A 22,192-nucleotide genomic window follows, 5' to 3' on the forward strand; every position below is an offset into this window, starting at 1 on the left:
CCCCCATTGTTCTGCTTTATAGGACTTGTCATACTACGTCAGATCTCCAAGATGGAAGCCTGCTTCCGATGGAAGCTGGAATACTAGTACTCCACAGATGGGTTGAAAACAGCAACATTGCTCTGAGTCTGTTTTAAGCATTCATGGAGAGAGCATCCTTTTATGCATCAGCTGATGCTCTGCAGCACGGGATTCTATTACTATCATTTGAGCCGCTCGGTTATTCTAGCAATCAGACCTTTCTGTCTCCTTCCTGTTACCTGGCCTTGACACCAGCTATCATGTGCCCTCTCTGCCTTGACTCCCAGGCACACAATTCTTTTTCATTTTTTTTTAAAGTCATGCCAGAATATTGGACTTTCTAGGACAGTTACATGGCTATAACAACAGCAGAGAATGTGAAACCAGAGCTGTCCTGTAAAATCTAGGGCATGTGGTCCCTCTAATATTTCAACACTTGTCCTCTGACAGTTACCTACAATGGCAAGGATATTTGGAAAAGAGACAGGCCTGGGAGTCAGAAATTCTTCTCATCATGGCTTTAATCACTGCTTTGCAGTTGACCTTGAGCAAATTACTGTAACTATCTCTATCCTATGACAGTTTCTGATCCCCTTTTATTTGAAGCCCCCTATAACAATACTAATAAAAGGGCAAAGCAAAAGGATCTCATTTCCAATTTACTTTGCCTATCCTTAAAATTTATCCTTAAAATCCTAGTGTTTGTAACATGGCACATTGGGCTTCTCTATCCCTTTACCATGAAGGGAGAAAATTTATGGAAGACAAAGGTCTTAAAGATTTTACCATTTTCATTCTTGTTTGGGAGGATGAAACACTTATCTGCTTTCAGGACTGAAATTTGTAACCTTCAAGTCTGAACCCAATCTGGATAGAAATCTAGTGTTCTAATTCCTGGAAAAAATAAAAGGGGCTTACAAACTAAAGTGATTTACCCCATCAGACAGTAAGAATAGCACTTTCTGTGAAATAGTAACTTTTTCTCCCCTCCACCTCTTCAATTCCTTTGATCCTATCACCCTCTCCTCCACGAATTGATATCTCCCTCTTTTTTTTTTTTTTTTGAGGAAGATTAGCCCTGAGCTAACTGCTACCAATCCTCCTCTTTTTGCTGAGGAAGACTGGCCCTGAGCTAACATCCATGCCCATCTTCCTCTACTTTGTATGTGGGATGCCTACCACAGCATGGCGTGCCAAGCGGTGCCATGTCTCTACCCAGAATCCAAACCAGCAAACCCCGGGCCACTGAAGCGGAACATGCGCACTTAACCGCTGCACCAGTGGGCCAGCCCCGATATCCTCTTAAACTGAGGGTAGACAATAATGAATCACTTTAGCAAAACTACATAGGGCTAAGCAAAGATGTCATATTTTGGCACCTCTTGGCCCTGAGACACATCAGGATAGGACCCAGCAAGAGTTCAGGGTTTCCTGATGCAGAATTCCTGAAACTGTGGCCTCCACTTCATAGTTAATGTATGTTTTGGGCAAGAAAAACACAAATCTCTCTTGAATGTTTGAATTGTGCTTTGTTGCCTAAAGAGTTTTGTCTTTTTTTTTTTTGGCCTGGCCTAATTCCTGATGTCAAGTCCCTAGGGTATCGGTGCCATGCCTCATTCTCAGTGAATGCATATTTTATACAGTGTGATCGCACTTTGAACTAAAATAGACCATATCTAGACATCTGCTGGTGCAGCCTCCCAGGACTAAAGAATATGAGCAGTTTGAATTGCTTTTTGTCTCTCTGGCTTCTTCTTGAATCAATTCATGATACAGAGATGTTACCATCTAGATCTTATTAAAAAAAAAAAAAAAAAGGCACTAGATCCCAAAGGCTAGCCTCTATATTGACACTATTTTCCTAAAAAATGCAGAATATCTGAAAATGAAAGGGTCCTAGATGCTTACTTTACAGTCTCTTCAGCTCTGGCATTATTTGTTTATTGTGGACAAGATGACTTTCAGTTCAATCCTGTGCATAAGCAGGCCACAAGCCAATTTCTAGCTTCCTCGACACTTTTTAAGTGTTTTAATCTTGACTCCAATGCAAATTCTTTAGGGAGGCTGGCAGCAGAATTTTCTCCTCTGTTATTTAAGATATGTGGCTAAAACTTCAAGGCAAATTGCTCATAAAATCACACCCCAGAAGATGTGATCTCCACCAACTTGGCAGGCCTTAATGTCTTGGGTCTCTTTTCTTCGCCCCACCCTTAACCTAGGGTTGGACAGAGGTTGAAATTATTCTCTTTGCTAGGCATGAGGATCAGGTATTGAGTGAGGACTAATTCTGATGTAAATTCTTCTTGTCAGGGATTTAAAAAGCAAACACAAATAGAGCCAAGGGTGGAGAAACTGAGGCTATCTGACTGTTGCCAAGCTGCTGGGACTACGAATCTTCTTGGCTTCTTCCTCCGGTTTGCTTCACCCTGAGCCCTCACTTAGTTCTTTGGATTTGAAGTCAAGGCAACATCATTGCTAAGTCAATTCCAGCATGCCAGTTCCAGAACACTGTAACCTTTAAAGACTTGGGATTCCACAAGAAATGTAGCAGCATTCCAGAAGACCTACGCATCAGACACAGACATATGCATTCTTGCCTGCAGCAGAGGGTGTTGGCTTTACTCCCTAACTCATATTCTGCAAAACTCCGGTGGCTAACTCTTCATAAGAGGACACAGCCCAACAGGCTCATCTCAATTTGAAGATCAGCAACAAAGGGCCTGGGTTTAGTCATGTAGTTTCCTGTCACTCACAATTAGTAAATAATCCTGGAGTAGTGGTTGTGAAAAAGGAAGCAGAAGTACTGAAAGAAAAAAAAAAAAGAGAAGAGAGGGGCTAGAAAGGAAGTAAGACAGGTGGAAACGTATGACTTTTTCAACTTCCTGATGGAAAGATACCAAGAGAAATAAAACTCTTTCCGACTCTGAGGACTTTTCTTTGGCCATATTTGGGTGGATATAATGTCATATTGCCACCATCATATATATATTCATATATATGCATACAGATATATATATGCACACACACACACACATATATATCACCTGTTATATCATATATAGTTACCATCCATCAGTCTAGTATATGACTTAAAGCATATGGAATTAATCTACTTCCTCTTCATGAAGAACACAGGATGGGTAGGCAACATTCTATCTACTCCCCACATTTCCAACAGTCATTCCAACAGCCATTTTAAGTTACAGAAAAGAGTGAAGGCTGGGATCTCATGGCAACAGCTTCCTATGGATTGCTCTCCAACTTTTTGTGTCCCTGGTTTGTGGAACCCCTTCACCATCTTCTGCAAGTAAGACTCATATTAAATTAGAGTTATAATTTCCATGCTTGAAATTGACATTGAAGCCCATAATTTCTAAGTCAGGAAGGCTAAATAGTAACAGTAATGCTTTGTTTTGATCTAATGTGGTGGGTTTTGTAATGGTCTCCCAAACTCTTCCATATTTTTCTCTTTGCCTTTCAATGTTCCATAGCCAGTGTTTCTTTCCCTCCTGCCTGAATATTTTGGCTCCCTCACCCAACTCTTTGATATTCTTTTTGCTTTGAAACATCTCTTTCAATGACTTACATTTGCTCTATATATTCTTTATTCCAACTCTATCTACCACTCCTGCCATGAGGACCATTCTGACATTAAGAACATGATAGGCTTTTCTTTTTTTTAGAAATTCCCAAACCATAGGTAAAATAATACTTTTCTTTGAGAAAAGCATGCATTATGCACTTATCAGCTTTACAAATGGGGAAACTGAAGTAGGTAAATTATAAGATTTGCTCTAGGTCATGCATAAAGTCAGTGATGAGACTGGGACTAACTCCTGGTCCTCAGACTCAGACTAGTGCATAAAAACTAAAGACAAAAGTGCCTAAGATTAGAATGACTTTTTGTTTTTTCTTTCTTAACTTTTTATTGAAGTACATAACTTGTATAGGTTTTTCATTTGCAGATTTTCAAGGGCTTCATTAAACAGAGAAACCTAAAAATCTGTTTGAAGTAGGGCTAGTGACCTTGGGACATTACTGACTTCCCCACTCCTTCTGAAGCACCACGGAGAGAAATGAATTTCCAAGAGCCCCTTGTCCTTCATTTCAGTTATTCCAGAGAAGCCTGCCTGCAGCATGTGTTATTTAGTCAGTCTTCTTTATGAGAACTATACACTACCTTCCATACCCTCATCCCAAGTCGTAGGTAGTAGGTCTGCATTCACTCTTGACTCGCTGCATTGGAACCTCCTGGGTCATGGGACTAGGCATGGGGCCAAGTAAGGTTCTCCCCTTTTTCCTCAGCAGGGTCACAATTACTGCTGCCAGGAAGTCTATGGCTCTGGTGTTTTTGTTTTAAAATCAGTCTGTGATTTTATAAAAGAAGGTTGCCTCTAGTCTTAGTCACTTAGTTTCTCTGTGGGGCACACATCTGGTACATAAAGAAAAGGCTACAGACTGGGTAAAATATTCTTTCTTGGTCATTTGGCTACTTGGGTCGATAACAATTGAGATGTACTTTGTGCAGGGCTCAGTACTGACAGTTATAAAAGAACTAGAAGTCAAGCTCTTGTTAGTAGTACATCTTGAAATGATATCCATGTAAAACAAATTAAAAATATAATTATAGAACAAGTACAAAGAAATCAGCAAAAGCCAGTACTTGGGAGCTGATGGGAAAGGGGTTAGAGTTGGGTGGAGTTAGTCAATGAGGACTTTCCGGAAAAGGTGAGCTTTGAAGGAAGGGAGGGGCATGGGTTTGCCGAAAAGAATGAGAAGGCCTTTCCAGCAACAATCCATGAGCAGTGGTAGAGAAGAGAGAAGAGCAAGCTGTAAGGGCCAAATGGTAAACAGGTTAGCTTGCTAAGACTGGAGAATCTATGTTAAAGGGTAAGAAGAAACAAGTCTGAGAAAATGGAAAGGACGGTTCATGGTGAGCCTTAAATGGTTATAAATCAAAGTTGCTTTAACAGACAAGAGGGAGCCTATGGGTTCTTGCACAGTGAAAATAACTTTTTAACAAGCTGAGATACAGACGGATTAGAATAAAACAAACTGGCGAGTTAGAAAAATAGGCAAGCTGCTGCAAAATTTTCTGGGAGAGAAAAAAATGGCTGGGTCCTAATGCCAGCTCTGCCATTTATTAGCTGCATGACCTTGGGCAAGTCACTGAATCTCTGTGTGCCTGCTTTCTCATCTGTAAAATGGGGATAGATAATGGCGTCCACCTAACAGAGTTGTTGAAAGGATGACATGAATTAATATACGAAACATGTTTAGTAAGCATTCAAAACATTATTATTCAATTATTAGTTAGAGTATTAGTACATTACTAATCTTAGTATTATTTCTAAGGCCAAGAAGTGGTCATAGAAATTCATCTATGCAACAAAAGGCCCCATTTCACATCTTAGTTTGCAAGGATTGCAGTTTTTCAGTCTGTCTTAAAAGGTATGTAGGATTCAGAGGACAGGAAGGCAGGCCCAGCATCCAAGACTGTGCTGTCCAGTACAACAGCCACCACTAGTCACATGGGGCTGTTGAGCATCCAAAATGTGGCTAATCAGAATTAAGATATGCTCTAAATGTAAAATACACACTGGATTTCAAAGCCTTAGTATGGGGGGGAATCTCATTAAAATTTTTTATATTGATTACATGTTGAAATGGTACTATTTCGGATATGTTGGGTTAAACAAGATGTAGAAATTTCACTTGTTTTCTTTTTCCTTTTTTTTTTTTAATGTGGCTACTAGAAAATTTAAAGTTATGTAGTTGGCTCACATTATATTTCTATTGGACAGTGCTGGTCCAGCACAACATTCAGCATTGAGTTTTGGAAATTAAGGGGTTCTACATGAGAAGGTCCTATAAAGGAATATGGGGATTATGGATAAGTTTCCTTGCCCTTGACACTTAAAAAATAGATATATTTAAATATATACATACTTATATATAATTAATATATATTTATATTAAAATATGTATACCTCAATTTACAAGATATCTACAGAACTGAGGGAGCCCACAGCTAGTTTACTTTTAAAGAGGCCACAACTGCTAAAGGGTCTTTTATTTTTTAAAAAAGCGGAAACAAGGTTGAAAACAGGAGAAGAGTGAAATATATCTTATTTCGAACATTAAATCATGGAAACAAAAATCTTCCTAACTTTTGAAATCACTCCCTTAAAAGTCTAAATCGCATTGGTTGAAGTAACCTGGATTATGAAAGGTTTTCTGACAAAATATTTCACATCATCCCTTGAAGTTGCTACTAAAATACCGGGAGTAATTACCCGCCAAAGAGCCTCCGGTCAGGGCTTTCCGCTGATCTGGAGGTAAAAATGCAGTTGGGGGTTTGGCTCTGAATTGGTATTTTACCATTTTACCCTGACTGCACTGACCAACTGCACAAGCTTCAGTTTCCAGAGACAGCTCGCGGGGCCCCTCACGCCTTTCCCTCTGCTTCTCAAACCTTTCCGGCTCCTTCGGGCTCGCACTCAGTCCGCTCTCCCAGCCGGCGCCGACAGGTGCAGCGGCGGGAGCCGCCTTCCGCCCCCAGCTCGCGCCCGCGCCCGCGCCCCCTCCCGCCCCGCCGGCCGCGCCCTCGCCGCCCCGCCCCCTGCTTCGGCGCGCGCGCGCACACCGGCGGAGGCGCGCCCGGCCGGCGGGGGCGCGCACGCAGCTGCCGCCGCCGCCAGCGCCTCCCTCCCTCCCTGCTGGCCCTCCTCCCCTTCCCTCCCCTCCGCCCCCTTCCCCGTAGGCAGCCCGCCCGCCGCCCGCCCGCCCGCCCTCACTGCCTCCCTCCCGGCCCCTGGCACTCCGGCTGGATCTTGCCCCCGCCCCCAGGCTGCCCGGTCGCTCTCCTCAGGCGGTCGCCCGCGCTCGGTGGATGTGGCTGGCAGCCGCCGCCCCCTCCCTCGCTCGCCGCCTGCTCTTCCTCGGCCCTCCGCCTCCTCCCCTCCTCCTTCTCCTCCTCAGCCGCTCCTCTCGCCGCCGCCGCCGCCTCCACAGCCTGGGCCTCGCCGCGATGCCGGAGAAGAGGCCCTTCGAGCGGCTGCCTGCCGATGTCTCCCCCATCAACTACAGCCTGTGCCTCAAGCCCGACTTGCTGGACTTCACCTTCGAGGGCAAGCTGGAGGCCGCCGCCCAGGTACGGCGACCCTCGGGCGCCGGGGGCGAGCTGCCGGGCGGGCAGTTAGGCCGCGCCCGCGGGCTGGGCTGGGGGCCCGGCCGGGAGGGCGGGCGGGCCTGGGCGCTGCGGGCCGGGGGCTAGGGAGGCCCGCGCGGGCCCGGGCGCGCCCCTCGGGGCGGCTGCGGGGCGGCCGGGCCGGGGCTCTGCCCGCTGGGCTGGGCCGGGCCCGGGCCGCGCTGCGGGGAGCGCCGCGGGCGCTGGCGGGCCCTTCCGTGCCCTTCCGGGGCGCGCACACCTGGGTGGGCGCCCCCGGCCCTTCCGGGCCTGGTGGGGCTCTGGGAGAGGGGGAGGGTGATGGGGGAGGCCCGGGGGGCGCCGGAGGCCACGCTCTGCCTCCACCTCCTGACTCAGTTCTTTTCTCCGGTTCTCCCTACGCCCCACGGAGGACGCGTTGGAAGGGGCGGTCATCGGGGACTCAGCCGCCGCGCGTTAGCGAGGAGGGGAGATTCTAGAAGGGGGGGAGAGAGTGAGACGGAGAACGCTAATCCCAGGCAGCGTTGCTGAGTTCTCCCCGCCTGCTACGACCCGGGGGCTGGGTTTCCAAGATGATCCGCCCCCTTCCCCCTTCCCCTCAAGTGACAGTGCAGCAGTGACTTTGTTCTCTCCTAACCTCTAGAGAAGCTGAAGGAGGACCCCATCGCCGCTTTTCCTCCCATCTTACTAGCTTTGCAGCCTTTGAAGCAGGTGGATTTATTGCTACAGCGATGGTTGCTTAGCAGTACCCTCCTCCGAAAGAAGCTATTAGTTTTAGCATACCACTGGTGAAAATATTCCATTACTCTTCATTGCAGTTTTTGGTGAATCATGCTTCTCCCCCCCGCCCCAGCATTTTCGAAAGTATTGTTTGATTTTGGAGACCATTAGTCTTAATGCCCTACAAAGGTCCCGAACAATAGACATTTGTGATACCATGTTACGTGATGTATTATATGACATCTATAATGAAAAATGGGAACTGTTTAATAGTTATCTTTAAAAAGAATGATGGTAAATATATTTTGTTTCATTTCTTTTCCTGCTGCAGACAGGGGGAAAATCAATAGGCCTCAACCTTAAAGAACAGGGTGTATGTAGCAGTGAAATGAAAGAAATGTAAACCAGTGTTCCAATAAATTGAAAGTTGGCAGTTGTCTTTGAAAGCCAAGTACGTACTCAGATTGAAAATGTGGCTAAAAGTGTAGAATTAAGAAGTATACGGTCAGATTTGGGGCGCTTGTGTGAAAGCATGAGGGCTCTGGGGTCTGGCTGCATCAAAAGGCAAAATTTATTCCTGTGAAAGTCAGATGATTTAAAAATTTTCCATTAAGAATGTGAATCAGAATGAGTACATTTTGGGTCTGAATTAGTATTTCAGAGGGTTATTTGGGAGACTGTGTTTGTTTAAGCCAAGAGACTAGAGTGTTTGGTATATATTGGCAGGGGGCAGATGGGAGGGATTGTAAACAGTAGTGTGTCTTGTGACTTGGCAAACCTGCAGGAAGAAGGACCTAGTGATGAATGAATTCGTGTTATGTGAAAAGACTAACATTAAAAAAATCATTTGTTTCTTTACCCTATTCATTGACTTAATGAGTTCATAATTTGCAGAGGTTGCATATTTAGGGAAGATTTTCAGAAAAAAATTGCCAATGAAGATTTTTAAATGATTTTATTAGGAAGTGACAGTTTTATTTAAGTGTTAGGATAGAACAACAAGCAGTGACATGCTTCTCCTTACCCCTTTTTTACTTGCTTTTCCAAAGGGAGGAGAAATATGTGGAAGACTGGTTTGGGCCATTGGGGAACACATGGTAATATACTAGATATTAGCAGGGACTTATAAATTTGATACAAGGAAAAAATGAATCTTTTTAGTAACGTTAACTTTTCAAACTATTTCTTTTCAGAAATTCTTTTCAGGATAGGTGGCAACACAAATGAAAGATGACAAGGTAGTGAATTCTAACAGGTTTCATTAAAGGATAATTGGACTTTTTGATTGTACCCACTGCCACCTTTGGAAGTGCAAAAAGGAGTTAACATTAGTAAAAAGTTAACATTAGTAGTAAAAAGCATATAGTAATGTTTTTGGAATCCATGGATTGGAGCAATAAGTTTAAATTGTGGCATTAGGTCGTATCTTATTGTGGAAATCTAAAAATGTGGACAAAATTATTTCTCTAGAAACCTAGATTTATAACTGGTATTGGGTCAGTTTCCTAACAGTTGGAATCACATTACACAAAGTATGCGAGTTGCTTGCTTGCTTTAGTTGCAAAATTTTATGATAAGCCTAGAGTATTTGTACAGGTTACATATTAGAAACTTAGTGGATTTTTAACCTGACCTGGGTGTGGACTCCTGAGAAGGTGAAGAAATTAGTCAATGTGCACTGATTTAAAAAGTAATTGTCTTTTACATAAGTGAGTGTGGTCTGATTCAGCAGGTTTTGAAAATATGTTATCATGGGCCTAGAGAAATGGGACATTCCCTTTCCCCTCCCTTTACATTAGGAGATTTGAGAGCAACAAATTTTTGTAGCTATTCTGACTCCCTTGTTTTGTAGATGATTAATTAAAAAATAGATTACAAATTTATGAGTGACTACAGTTCCTGGTTATGAGTGCATAGTGGATTATACAGTAATTGGGCTTTTTCTTATGGAAATATTTTACCTGTGCCAGAGAAATTAACTTCATCCTTCAAAGCGAGAAGTCAGGATATATTAGACAATCCTTGGCCTTCGCTAACAAAATATTCACATTGGTGATGACTAAATTGGCACTTAGAGGAGAGTTACAGATATAGTAGTTTGTTTGGCAGGCCAAACCTTGGCGCCCAAATGAATGTTATTGTCAACCCCGTGTTAATGGAATTTTCTGCCCAGATTTTGCATATTTTCTATGCAGTCATTTTGGTAGTTTTTTATTACTTTAAAAAAGTGATAAAGTTAATAATTTGTCCAGCATTGTGCTAGATCACTAAATGTTCTTATGAAATTAAATGGAAAGACTGGTGATAAGGAATTCAATTTGTTCAGATTTTTTTTTTCATTTTATTTTTTCCTTTTTCTCCCCAAAGCCCCCCGGTACATAGTTGTATATTCTTCGTTGTGGGTCCTTCTAGTTGTGGCATGTGGGATGTTGCCTCAGCCTGGTTTGATGAGCAGTGCCACGTCCGTGCCCAGGATTCGAACCAACGAAACACTGGGCCGCCTGCAGCAGAGCACGTGAACTTAACCACTCGGCCACGGGACCAGCCCCTGTTCAGATTTTCTATTCTGTTTCTTGAAATATCTATGAGAAAACTCTTAAATATAAGAAACTTTTATATGTTAAGCTTTATCTAATCTCTTGCAATGAATTTTGCAGCGAATTTTCCAGATAAGTGATGCTTACCCTTTGAGGCACTTAGAGTTTAAAATATATTTACTGATTTGGATGGAAATATTCCTAAAATATATTATCTTTTTAAGCTCTATAATTCCTCATAATCTTGGTTTATTTCTTTTCTTCTTCTTTTTTAAAATACTGGACATTATTCTGAACATCTGTCATTGATGCTTATAACCATAGATAACCTATGTACTAGGTAAAACTATATACTATATAATTTATTAGTTTCATATCTGTTCTGTAAAATTTATTTTCCTCACTCAGGTTATTACTTCTTGCTGTTTATTGTGCCTTGTTGCTGCCTATTGTGCAATTTCTTGCCTCTTTGGTTTTACCAAACTTGATCTGAAGAGGTCTATGTAACCAGATAAACAAGCTTGTTTGAAGTTAAAAAGAAATTTGTAAGTGAGGGTTTGATGGATTCTCTTTTGATTGAAGGGTATGAGCTTTATTGTATGGACTTTGTATCATCCATTCTGGCTTTTCATACAGGTTTTTTTTTTTTTTTTTTTTTTTAACTTCCTGGTTTTAAATAATTGATATTGTCCAGTCCAATCTGGATAAATGTGGTGTTGAGTAGTAAGTTATCTATAAAACTTCTGTGAACTTTGCTACATAAATGAGCCTGTTCTTATTGTCAAGTAAATTTATTCTAATCTGTATGTGAGTCAGTGGCAAAGGACTGAGTCTTCTGATAGCTGTTTTGTTGTAACTGAGGTTAGTTCTCTAGATCTTGGAGATTCCCTTTTGAACACCATACGAGTATGTAGTTAGTTTATTTGGCACTCGTAATCGCTTTAAAATTTTATTTTAAATTAGGAAGTATTTTAGAAATACAGAAAAGTAACCCACCGCTTAGCAGATAGTAACATTTAGTAGATAGTCATGTTTTGCCCCATTTGCTTCAGACTGTGCCTGATATTTTTTGGGAAACAAAATGTCACAGGTAACACTAAAGCCCATTTCCATCTCTTCCCACCCCCACTCCCAGAGGTAATGTCTCTCTTTAGATAGGTGAATATTATTCCTATATATAGTTTTAAAGTTTTATTGCATATGTAAGTAGCCACGAACAATAAATAGCAATGTTCTGTCTGTTTAAAGTTTTTGCATTAATGGTACTTATTTTGTTTGACTTTCTGTACCTTGCTCTTTTCAGTGTTTCTTTTGTTAGAAAAGTTGGATCACTTTGTGTTTACTATTTACTCCTTATTGTCTTTAGAAATTATAGCCCTATTACACAAAGGCAATGATTATTACAAAATTTTAATGATGAAGTTGCTTGTTAGGCAAAGTGACTCAGGCTTTAGACTGACTGGTATTTAAAATTGTCACACTGGAAATTTCCTTTTGCTAAAATCTCATGACTTTGGCAATCAGAAAAACACCTCTTAAGTCTTAAGTCAGGAATACATGTAAGGTGTATTCCTGAGTGATTGTAGTAAAGACTCATTCAGGAAGAAAATTGTGTCGGATTGCTGCCTTCCTAGCTCAAAGGAAACTTCCATTGTAAAATTGTTACCACTGGTCAAGCTGCCTCTTCAGTAGAGCCATTACTTAGCGTTTGGCTTAGTTGAAGTGCAGTTTATGGGACTCCGAGAAGACTTTGCCCTGGGTTTGAAACAAAGAAAGGATACACTAACATTCCATTCTTTAATAGTATCAAATGGAAGAGCTGAAAACAAGCTTGTTCTCAACATAGTTTATATGCTACCTTTAACATTTTGTTTCTGTTTTAAGCTTAGAAACTGAAGATCTTAATTCTGAAATTCCTTTGAATTATAGCCTTATTTTGATAGTGGAACCCACAGGTAATATTCACTATAACATGGTGATGTTAATATGTGAGAAATCACATAGTGAATCATCAGGTCAGTGTTATTGTTGAGAAAGCATCAGAAAAGAGCAGTGTTAGAATATGATAGTCAAGCAGTTAAGCATATGCTTCAGTCCACACGGATTAAATTACCTTCCTTGTAGTACATATATGCTGATAGCCAAAATGCTATATAATACAGCATATAGTTCTTAAATTTTATAACTGATAAGGCACTTTATAAACTGTTAGGTGAATGCTATTAGGTGATATTCAGAGTAACATCCTTATGATTAGAGCACGTTTACTGTCGGTCTCTTGTGTGTGTCTTAATAATAACATCTATTAAGTGATTCCTGTGTATCAGGCACTAAGTTCTAAAAAAACACTTTTATGGATTATACTGTTGTTTAAAATGCATCTCTAATATGAGCCAGAATATACTGTCTGATTTTTAAAATTTGAGTGGAGTTCTATTATTAAGTATTTTTGTTCCTTTGGTTCTTCTCTCCCACTCTTCCAGAAATGGTAGTATTCTGAAAACAAAACAAAACAAAATTAATAGCTATTCAACCAGCAGTTTAATTCTCTGTTATAAACAGGTGGTTTTTCCTTAAACACAGGAGGAATTGGAATGTATTTGTATTGTACATGTCCTGGATGTTGTATAGTGTACTGGATATTGTGCACTATGTCTTTCCAAAGTAAGCACTTTCCCTTAGAATGTTAACAATGATAGTGAGATAAGTGTCATTTGGCATGAGTAGTGTTGTATAGGTATCTTGACATTGGCAGATTAACTACTTGGCTACCATTAAATTCATTGTAGTTGTTGATGGATGAAAATATGGTTGCCTAGATAACGATTAAGACCCGTAACTAAACCACTGTTACTATTCTGTTGGCATAAACTTCAAACTCTGGAAGGTTTTTATTCATGTTAGCCTTTGGAGCACACCCCAGTAAGTGATTCATTTCTCTGTATTTCTGAATTTTTTAAGTCAGTTTATGAATAGGCAGAGAGTTTTTTTTCCTTGTTGTTCAGAGGTAATGCTCTAAATGGCCAGTTGGGACATACAACTTTTGGTGCTATATAGTTATGTTCTGGTGAAATAATGTGAAGGAATATTATCACTTACAAAATAAAAATACTGTTCATTACATCACATTTTTGTTTAGAAACAGGAAGATTTATGAGAAGGATTTTTTTAAAAAAGATATTTCTTTTTTTTAAAAAGATTTTATTTTTTTTCCTTTTTCTCCCCAAAGCCCCCAGTACATAAATGTATCTTCTTCGTTGTGGGTCCTTCTAGTTGTGGCATGTGGGATGCTGCCTCAGCGTGGTTTGATGAGCAGTGCCATGTCCGCGCCCAGGATTCGAACCAACGAAACACTGGGCCACCTGCAGCGGAGCACGCGAACTTAACCGCTCAGCCACAGGGCCAGCCCCGGATTCTTTTTTAATGAGCCAAAATAGTTTCACTTTGTGTGTTAGAGATTTTGATAGTTTGTTACAGGCTTAATAACATGCTATCTGTAATTTAGGTCAAGTAATTTTAGTTTAAATTTTAATCACGTTTATGTATTGGTTATTTTTTTTAAAGATTTTTTTATTTTCCCTTTTTCTCCCAAAGCCCCCCATAAATAGTTATGTATTTTTAGTTGTGGGTCCCTCTAGTTGTGGCAAGTGGGACGCCACCTCAGCATGGCTTGATGAACAGTGCTATGTCCACGCCCAGGATTCAAACTGGCGAAACCCTGGGCTGCTGAAGCAGAGCATGCGAACTTAACCACTCAGCCATGGGGCTGGCCCTATGTATTGGTTATTAATAAGATGATTACTCCTAGGTATTGCTTTTTCATACAGATATTTTATTAATCCTGTGTCCTTACCTAGTTCTGTGGTCTGTTCAGTGATTTCAAGGCACTATTGACTTTTGCATGGGTTTTGTTTGGTCTACACAGTGTTTTTGAAAATTTTGAATTAGTTGCCTTGCTTAAAAATTGGGGTTAGAGCCAGCCTGGTGGTGCAGCGGTGAAGCGTGCACGTTTCCCTTTGGCAGCCTGGGGTTCGCTGGTTTGGATCCCGGGTGCAGACATGGCACCGCTTGACAAGCCATGCTGTGGTAGGTGTCCCACATATAAAGTAGAGGAAGATGGGCACAGATGTTAGCTCAGGGCCAGTGTTTCTCAGCAAAAAGAGGAGGATTGGCAGCAGATGTTAGCTCGGGGCTAATCTTCCTCAAAAAAACAAAAACAAAAAAATTGGGAGATTGCACATGAAATCTGAGTTTGTGGCTTTTTTTTTTTTAATTGGAAGATTTGTCAGCACTCAGTCTGCTTTTCAGTATAGCAATAATTAGTTGGCTCCAAGAAATGGCTACTTCACCCTTCCTTTATGGGGTTATACATAGCCTCCACCTGGCCTACTGCACGCACCTACTTTGCTGGCCCCTGTAGGCATTTGTTTGTGATTTAGGGCATCTGTATTTTTGTTATTTTAGATTTAGACCATTCAGATATCTGAAAATGAATTTGAAGTTTTGTTTAATGCAACAAATATATAAGAACAAGGTTACAACCAAACTGAAAAATGGGCAAGGATTATGAAGAAGCAATTTGCAGAGGAAAAACTTAATGGCCAAAAAGTAAATAAATAAATAAAATAAAGAAAGAAAAGAAAAGACAGAAAAGGAAAAAGATGCTTAGTAACCAGTGTTACTAGTAGTCAGAGAAATTCTAATTAAAAAACTGTGGAATACCATTTAGTACCTCTCAGATTGTCAAAAATTTTGAAGTTTTTTGGAGGATGCTGAAAGTGGGATTTCTTTATTCTTAGCTCGTGGAAATGTCAATTTGAACTTCTCTGGAGAATAATTTGGCAATTCGTGGTAAAGAAAATGTGTGCACAGAAAACATGGACCGGATGTTTATTATGGTGCTATTTTGTTTATTTATTTATTTAAATTGAAATATAGTTGACATACAATATCCTATTAGTTTCAGATGCATACAGTACTAGTTTAAGTAACAAAAAAGTGGAAATAACCTAACTTCCTTCAGGAAGGAATTGGATAAATAGCTGTGGTTTATACTGTGCAGGAGTTAAAATTAATGAATTAGATCTACGTCTATTAGCATTTACCCATCTCAGAAACAATGTTAAATGAAAAAAGCAGGTTGCAAAAGTTACATACACTTTGATACCATTTGTGTAAAGTTAAAAACATTGTTTGCTGATCTCTATATATGTAGCAAAAGTACTAAACATACATGAGAAAGATATACATTAGCCTTAGGATAGGATTGTCTCTAGGGAATGAGGAAGAGGAGAAGGGGATTTCGTTATATCTAAATTTGGGGGGGGGGGGCGGGGGGGTGCAGATCTGAAGCAAGTAAGACAAAAGTCTTAAGTTTATTTAATCTTGATGGTGAATCATTAGTGTCTTTTACATCTGAAATGTTTCTTTGGGAAAAGAAAAAAATTTAGAGTGTTTTATGAAGTTTTGAGATAGTTTATGATATATTAGCTTTCTTCCTCTATCCTTACAGAAGGCCTCATTGATGGATTTGATGTGCAGGTGAAGATACATGATTAATTGCAACATATAAGAAATGTTTCCTAATTTTAAAATTTTTTTTTTTTTTTTTTTTAAGATTGGCTACCTGAGCTAACATCTGTTGCCAATTTTTTTTTTCTTTTTCTTCTTCTCCCCAAAGCCCCCCACTACATAGTGGTATGTTCTAGTTGTAGGTCCTTCTGGTTGTCCCTGTGTGGGACCTCAGCATGGCTCGGTGAGCGGTGCCATGTCCGCACCAGGATCCTAACTGGTGAGACCCTGGGCTGCTGAAGCGTAGCGTGTGATCTTAACCACTCTGCCATGGGGCCAGCCCCTAAAATTTTTTTAATTTCAGAAAAATTTTAATTAAGTTGTTTCATATCAAGATTTAAGTGGAAAAAATTACTTTTATTTAGCTCATTGTTCAGATGTTTAAATTCTGTGAAATACTTAAGTATTTATTATTGCTTTTAATGTAATTTGGAAAATGTGAGTTGCTTTGGATTACTTAAAACTACTCATTTATTTCTACCATTGATGCATAAATACTCAGTCTAGGTTTTAGTGATATCTGAGTTAAAAAAAAATTATGTGTATGCCTGTGACATACATCAGGCCAAGATGAAGATGTACATATTATTAATCTAGGCTATTTCTTACACTGCTGGTCTTTCGTTTCCCCTTAGGTCAGGCAGGCAACCAATCAGATTGTGATGAATTGTGCTGATATTGACATTATTACAGCTTCATATGCACCAGAGGGAGATGAAGGTAAGAACTGTTTTCCATTTTAATTTGCTGTCTCTATGTCTGTATGATATGTATTTGTGCATGCTTTTGTGTGTGTGTAATACATACATTTTCAGGTTAAGATATCAATGTTACTTTAGAAATAGGAAAATTCTTTAGATTTTCATGGGAAATATTTGCATAGTGTAATCTGACGATACTGTGAAATAAAGGAAATGTCACAATTTTAATTCTACTTCAAACATTAACTTATTTTGTGACCTTAGGCAGATCACATTTTCATAAGTGTAAAATGAACGTAATACCACGCATACAAAGCTGAAGAGTTATTTTAAAAATTAAGTACTTTGAACACAAAAGGTTCATCAAGAGGGCTTAGTTCATATGTGGTTTTCTGAAAGCTTTTTTCCCCCCTCTTGAACTATAAGTTAAAATTAAGATAATCTTACTCATAATTGGGAGAAAAATATTTGCTTTGTGAGATGGAATACAAAGGTTAGAAGCTAGATGATGGAGTTAGTTACAGGAGAAGAATATGTGAAAGAGAAACATGGTATAGAATGTGTGGGAACTCAGTTAGCATTTTTAAAATGAGGACTGTTTTAGACCTTGTAATTACAATAAGGATTAAATTGAGTAACCAGTTTTGGCCTGAAATTTTGTTCCCACATAAGCTGCATTTTTAAAAGTTATCAAGTTTGTCATAAACTCACAAGTGTATTAATATTGGAGCTGCTTTGCTTTTTACTTTTGACTTCATCTTGACATTCCTTGTCAAAATGGTTTATTGGTTTGTCTATACTACTCTGAGACTTCCTCTCAGAAAGTCTTCTCATTTGATATAAAATAAGTTAGAAACTTGGCCTTTTATTTACATTTTGTGTTTCTATTTCCTCTCTCCTTTATATTATACTAAGAAGAACATACAAGTAACACTTTAAGGCCTGGCAATATTTATTTCATGAATTTTTCTTAAATTATCTTGTCTATAGTAAGACAAAAAAAAGTTAATAGCAGTTGAGCATATTATTGCCAAGAAGTACTCTGGTTCAGTAGATTGTAAATGAGATCAAACTGCTGTGATTTTAAGTTAGAGGAACAGATCCTTCAAATGGACTTTGGATGAGTGCCCACTTAAAAAAAAGAGTTTGGTAAATGAAAGAGAGATTATTTAATTTCTTTAACTGTGAAGAAAAATGGAAGTACCTTAGCCAAGCACATCAAGGCAAGCTTTCTTTGTTGTAGGTAGAGAACATTTAATTCCAATGTAGGGTTTTTAAAGGGTAGCCAGTATAGATAGGTAAAATAAATGCGCAGTCTCCGGCGGGCTTGGTTTCAGCTTAGGTTTGTTTTTATCTTCCTGGACTAAAATGTCAGGAAAGAATTCAGAGAACTGAAATGTTTTGAATATAGATGACTGAATAGGACAAAGCTCATAATGGTCTGAATCTCAAGGAAGCAGCGTTAGTGTTCTCACTAAGAGGATCAGAAGAGAAATGAAAACTTATAGGAAGTGAAGAGGATTTGGGTAGAGATTCAGATAAAACATTACAATTTTTGTTACATAAAATATCTTATGCAGGACTAACTAAGGTACGTTTCTCAACTCATTTCTCCTACAGCAATAGGAAAAACCTGGAGTCATGTATAAGCCCATTTAATTTTAGAGTATACGAGAATAGGAAGTTGTATTAATTTGGTATTTTAAAGTTTCAGAAACAGGGATCACTTTGGATAGATTTGGCCTTTCAGATATATACATAGCTTAATTTTGCCCTTGAACATAGTAGCGTTTCTTGATTTTTACCTTATGGAAGAGTATAGCATGTTATTTCTTTCGAAACTAGTTGCAAATTTGACTGCCAGCTCCTTCCAGGGCTCTATGCTGGTGGCAGGAGTCAATAGGAAAGATACCATTTTTTAACCCAGCTAATCTCATCTAGAACCTTCTAGATTGTGATTGTCTTCTGCAAGGCTGATTTACATATCTGTAGTCATTAAATCTTGGTGCTATAAGGTAGAATCAGAAAATTATTTGAAGGCATAAACTTGTTGCTTCTTTATGTAAGTTTTTAATTGATGAAAAAGGCCATCTTGTACAGTAACCCGGAAAGACCTATTGGCATGTGTCTCTTTAAACTAATGCACTGCCTTTTAAACAGAAATAATTTATTTTAAAGCCTATTTGAGATCTTTGTAATATTTTAAAAATGAGAAGTTAGTAAGAAAAAGAGCTGAAAACTGTTTTTTTTTACTGTTCTGCACTTCAAGGGTTGGTGAAATCATTAGCACTTAAGCGAGTGCAAGGAATGCACCTCCCTACACAGTGCAGGGATTAGTATTGTCATCAGCTTCTGCAAGAGAAATACGAAATTTTTGAGTGCCTGAACTCAGGTCCTGACAGGTAAAGAGTCTTTTAATTTATCATTAATAGATGGTTTGGGCATAACCACAAAGAGAATGATGACTTGAAAGTTTTGTACCAACTTTTCCCTTAGTGTACTCTGTCAGGTATATGTTTGTAGAATTAGCTGTGTAAGAAAAAATTTTTCCTTCGGTGACATAGTATTTCATACAAAGTTCTAATATAGTTCAGATCCACCAGCATCACTTTGGTTTATCCATATAAGGCATGTAAATTTTAACACATTTATTCTTGAAGTAGGATTGTATTTTTCAGTGCATGTGTATGTGTGTTTAATGAAAGGATAAAACAGCTAAGTCAGAAATATTGCCTAAAATTAATAATTTCAAGCAAAAACTATTAACTTGGAAAAAAGGAATGGTTCCTCACACTTGGTCATAAGCCTTTATCCAACTATTAATAATATATATTGTGCCATACAATTATGTATGGATTAGCAATAACATTGATAAACCACCATCTCTTTTCAGTAGAGTTGTGGGTGTCATTTTGAAAATACATACGTACTAATTAAGTGCTAGCCCTCAAATCAGGAAAATTGAAAGAGAAGGGAAAATATCCAATTCTAATACAAATGTATTGAAATATAATATAGAATTTCATAAGGAAATTTCAAATGAAAGGAATTTGAGTATAACTTTAGTTATACAAATAATGATATAGGGTAGGGGCTTCAAACTAAAGTTACCATTGGGGTTAAGCAAATAACAAACATGATTGGATTGGGCTGGATGTAGGGAAATAAGACTGTTGGGACAGAGGCTGAACTGAAGAGTGCATGTCTCACATAAATATATTCAAATTAAAAAAAAAACTTTGCTGGCCAAACAGAACATTTTTGTGGTCCGTATTGAGTTCTGTTGAATTTGCAACCTTTGAAGAGGGATTCCAGGGCATCGTGGTGTGTTAATGCATATTCTTTATTATTTGGACATGAGGATAAAACTTGAGCATAACTGTCTCATTAAAAAAAGAAAACTCGATGAGATTCTTCTGGGATCTTAATTGAAACTGATATAAATAATGTATAATATGCTATATTACCATTAAGTATATTAAGTAAATTGTTTGCTGTATGTGTGCTACTGGTATATACTTTAAAAAGATTCGAAATCTAGCATGCTGCCTCTTTTTAGGTAGGTTTTAGAGTTTTTCAAGCACTAAAATGGTCTTATTTGTGAGATCTTGTTTTTATTTTGTCTCTGCTTTATTTACTATTCCGAAGTGTATTGACTTTTGGGAATTCTTTAAAGATTTTATTTTTTATTATTTTTTTATTTTTCCTTTTTCTCCCCATAGCCCCCCAGTACATAGTTGTGTTTTAGTTATGAGTCCTTCTAGTTGTGGCATGTGGGACATCGCCCCAGTATAGCTTGATAAGCGGTGTTAGGTCCACATCCAGGATCCGAACTGGCAAAACCCTGGGCCACTGGAGCAGAGCATTCAAGCTTAACCACTCAGCCATGGGGCTTTCCCCAGAAGTTTTTAATTTTAATGAAGTCCAGGTTATCACTTATTTCTTTCGTGGGTCATGCCTTTGGTGTTGTATCTGAAAAGTCATCGCCATACCCAAGGTCAACTAGATTTTCTCCTATGTTATCTTCTGCGAGTTTTATAGTTTTGCATTTTACTCTTAGGTCTATAATCCATTTTAAGTTAATTTTTGTAAAAGGTGTAAGGTCTGTGTCTAGATTAAATCTTTTGCATGTGGATGTCCAGTTGTTCCAACAGCATATGTTGAAAAGATAGCTCCATTGTGTTGCTATTGCTTGTTTGTCAAAGATTGGTTGACTGTATTTATGTGGGCCTATTTCTAGGCTCTCTATTCTGCTCTGTTGATCTGTTTGTCTCTTCTTTGTCCAATACAACACCGTTTTGCTTACTGTAGCTTTGAAGTAAGTCTTGAAGTTGGGTAGTGTTAGTCCTTCAACCTTGTTCTTCCCCATCAATATTAAGTTGGGTATTCAGGGTTGTTCATTTCTCCATAGAAACTTTAGAATCAGTTTTTCAACATCCACAAAGTAACTTTCTGGGATTTTGACTGGGATTGGTATAAAATCTACAGATCAAGTTGGGAAGAACTGACATCTTGGCAGTATTGAATCGTCTTTTTTTTAGATTGGCACCTGAGCTAACATCTGTTGCCAATCCTTTTTTTCCCTCCTTCTCCCTAAAGTCCCCCGGTACATAGTTTGTACATTCTAGTTGTGTGTGCCTCTGGTTGTGCTATGTGGGACGCCGCCTCAGCGTGGCCTGATGAGCGGTGCCGTGTCCACAACCAGGATCTGAACCAGTGAAACCCTAGGCTGCCGAAGGAAGCAGAGTGCACGAACTTAACCACTCAGCCATGGGGCTGGCCCCCATATTGAGTCGTCTTATCCATGAACATGGAATATCTCTCCATTTATTTACTTCTTCTTTGATATGTTTCATAAGAATTTTCCTCATGTGGATCTTCTACATATTTTGGTAGGTTTATACCTAAGTATTTCATTTTAGGGAGTGGTAATGTAAATGCTGTTTTTAATTTCAAATACCACTTATTTATTGTTGGTATATAGGAAAGCAATTGACTTTTGTATATTAACCTTGTATCCTACAACCTTGCTATAATCGCTTATTAGTTCCAGGAGTTTTTTGTTGATTCTTTTAAATTTTCTACATGACCATGTCATCTGTGAACAAAGATAGTTTTATTTCTACCTTCCTAATATGTATACCTTTTATTTCCTTTCCTTATCTTATTGTGTTAGCTGGGATTTATAGTACACTATTGAAAAGCAGTGGTGAGAGGGGACATCCTTGCATTGTTCCTCACCTTATGTGAAGCTTAGAGTTTCTCACCATTCAGTATGATGTTATCCATAGGGTTTTTGTTGATGTTCTTTGTAACATTGGAGAAGTTCACCTTTACTCCTAGTTTGCTATGAGTTTTTATCATGAATGGGTGTTGGGTTTTGTCAAATGGTTTTTCTGTGTCTGTTGATATGATTGTGTGATTTTTCTTCTTTAGCCTGTTGATGTGATGGAGTTGATTTTTGAATGTTGAAA

The 22,192-nt window shown here is 39.0% G+C and overlaps 1 protein-coding gene across 2 annotated transcripts in view; it reads left to right on the top strand.

Annotated features, from left to right (window-relative positions):
- The first annotated feature begins 3,251 nt into the window (after positions 1–3,251).
- NPEPPS (aminopeptidase puromycin sensitive) overlaps positions 3,252–22,192 on the top strand; it is a 91,771-nt gene continuing 72,830 nt past the window's right edge. The window contains exons 1-3 of one of the 2 annotated variants that reach the window (XM_070560531.1): positions 3,252–3,328; positions 7,003–7,174; positions 16,653–16,737. In XM_070560531.1, coding sequence (XP_070416632.1) covers positions 3,267–3,328; positions 7,003–7,174; positions 16,653–16,737 — 319 coding nt within the window. In that variant the 5' untranslated portion in view covers positions 3,252–3,266. Of the gene's footprint in view, positions 3,329–6,653; positions 7,175–16,652; positions 16,738–22,192 lie in introns of those variants that run through there. The other variant, XM_070560529.1, reaches the window with a different exon arrangement.

This window comes from Equus przewalskii, chromosome 10 (assembly GCF_037783145.1).
Source record: "Equus przewalskii isolate Varuska chromosome 10, EquPr2, whole genome shotgun sequence".
NCBI lineage: Eukaryota > Metazoa > Chordata > Mammalia > Perissodactyla > Equidae > Equus > Equus przewalskii.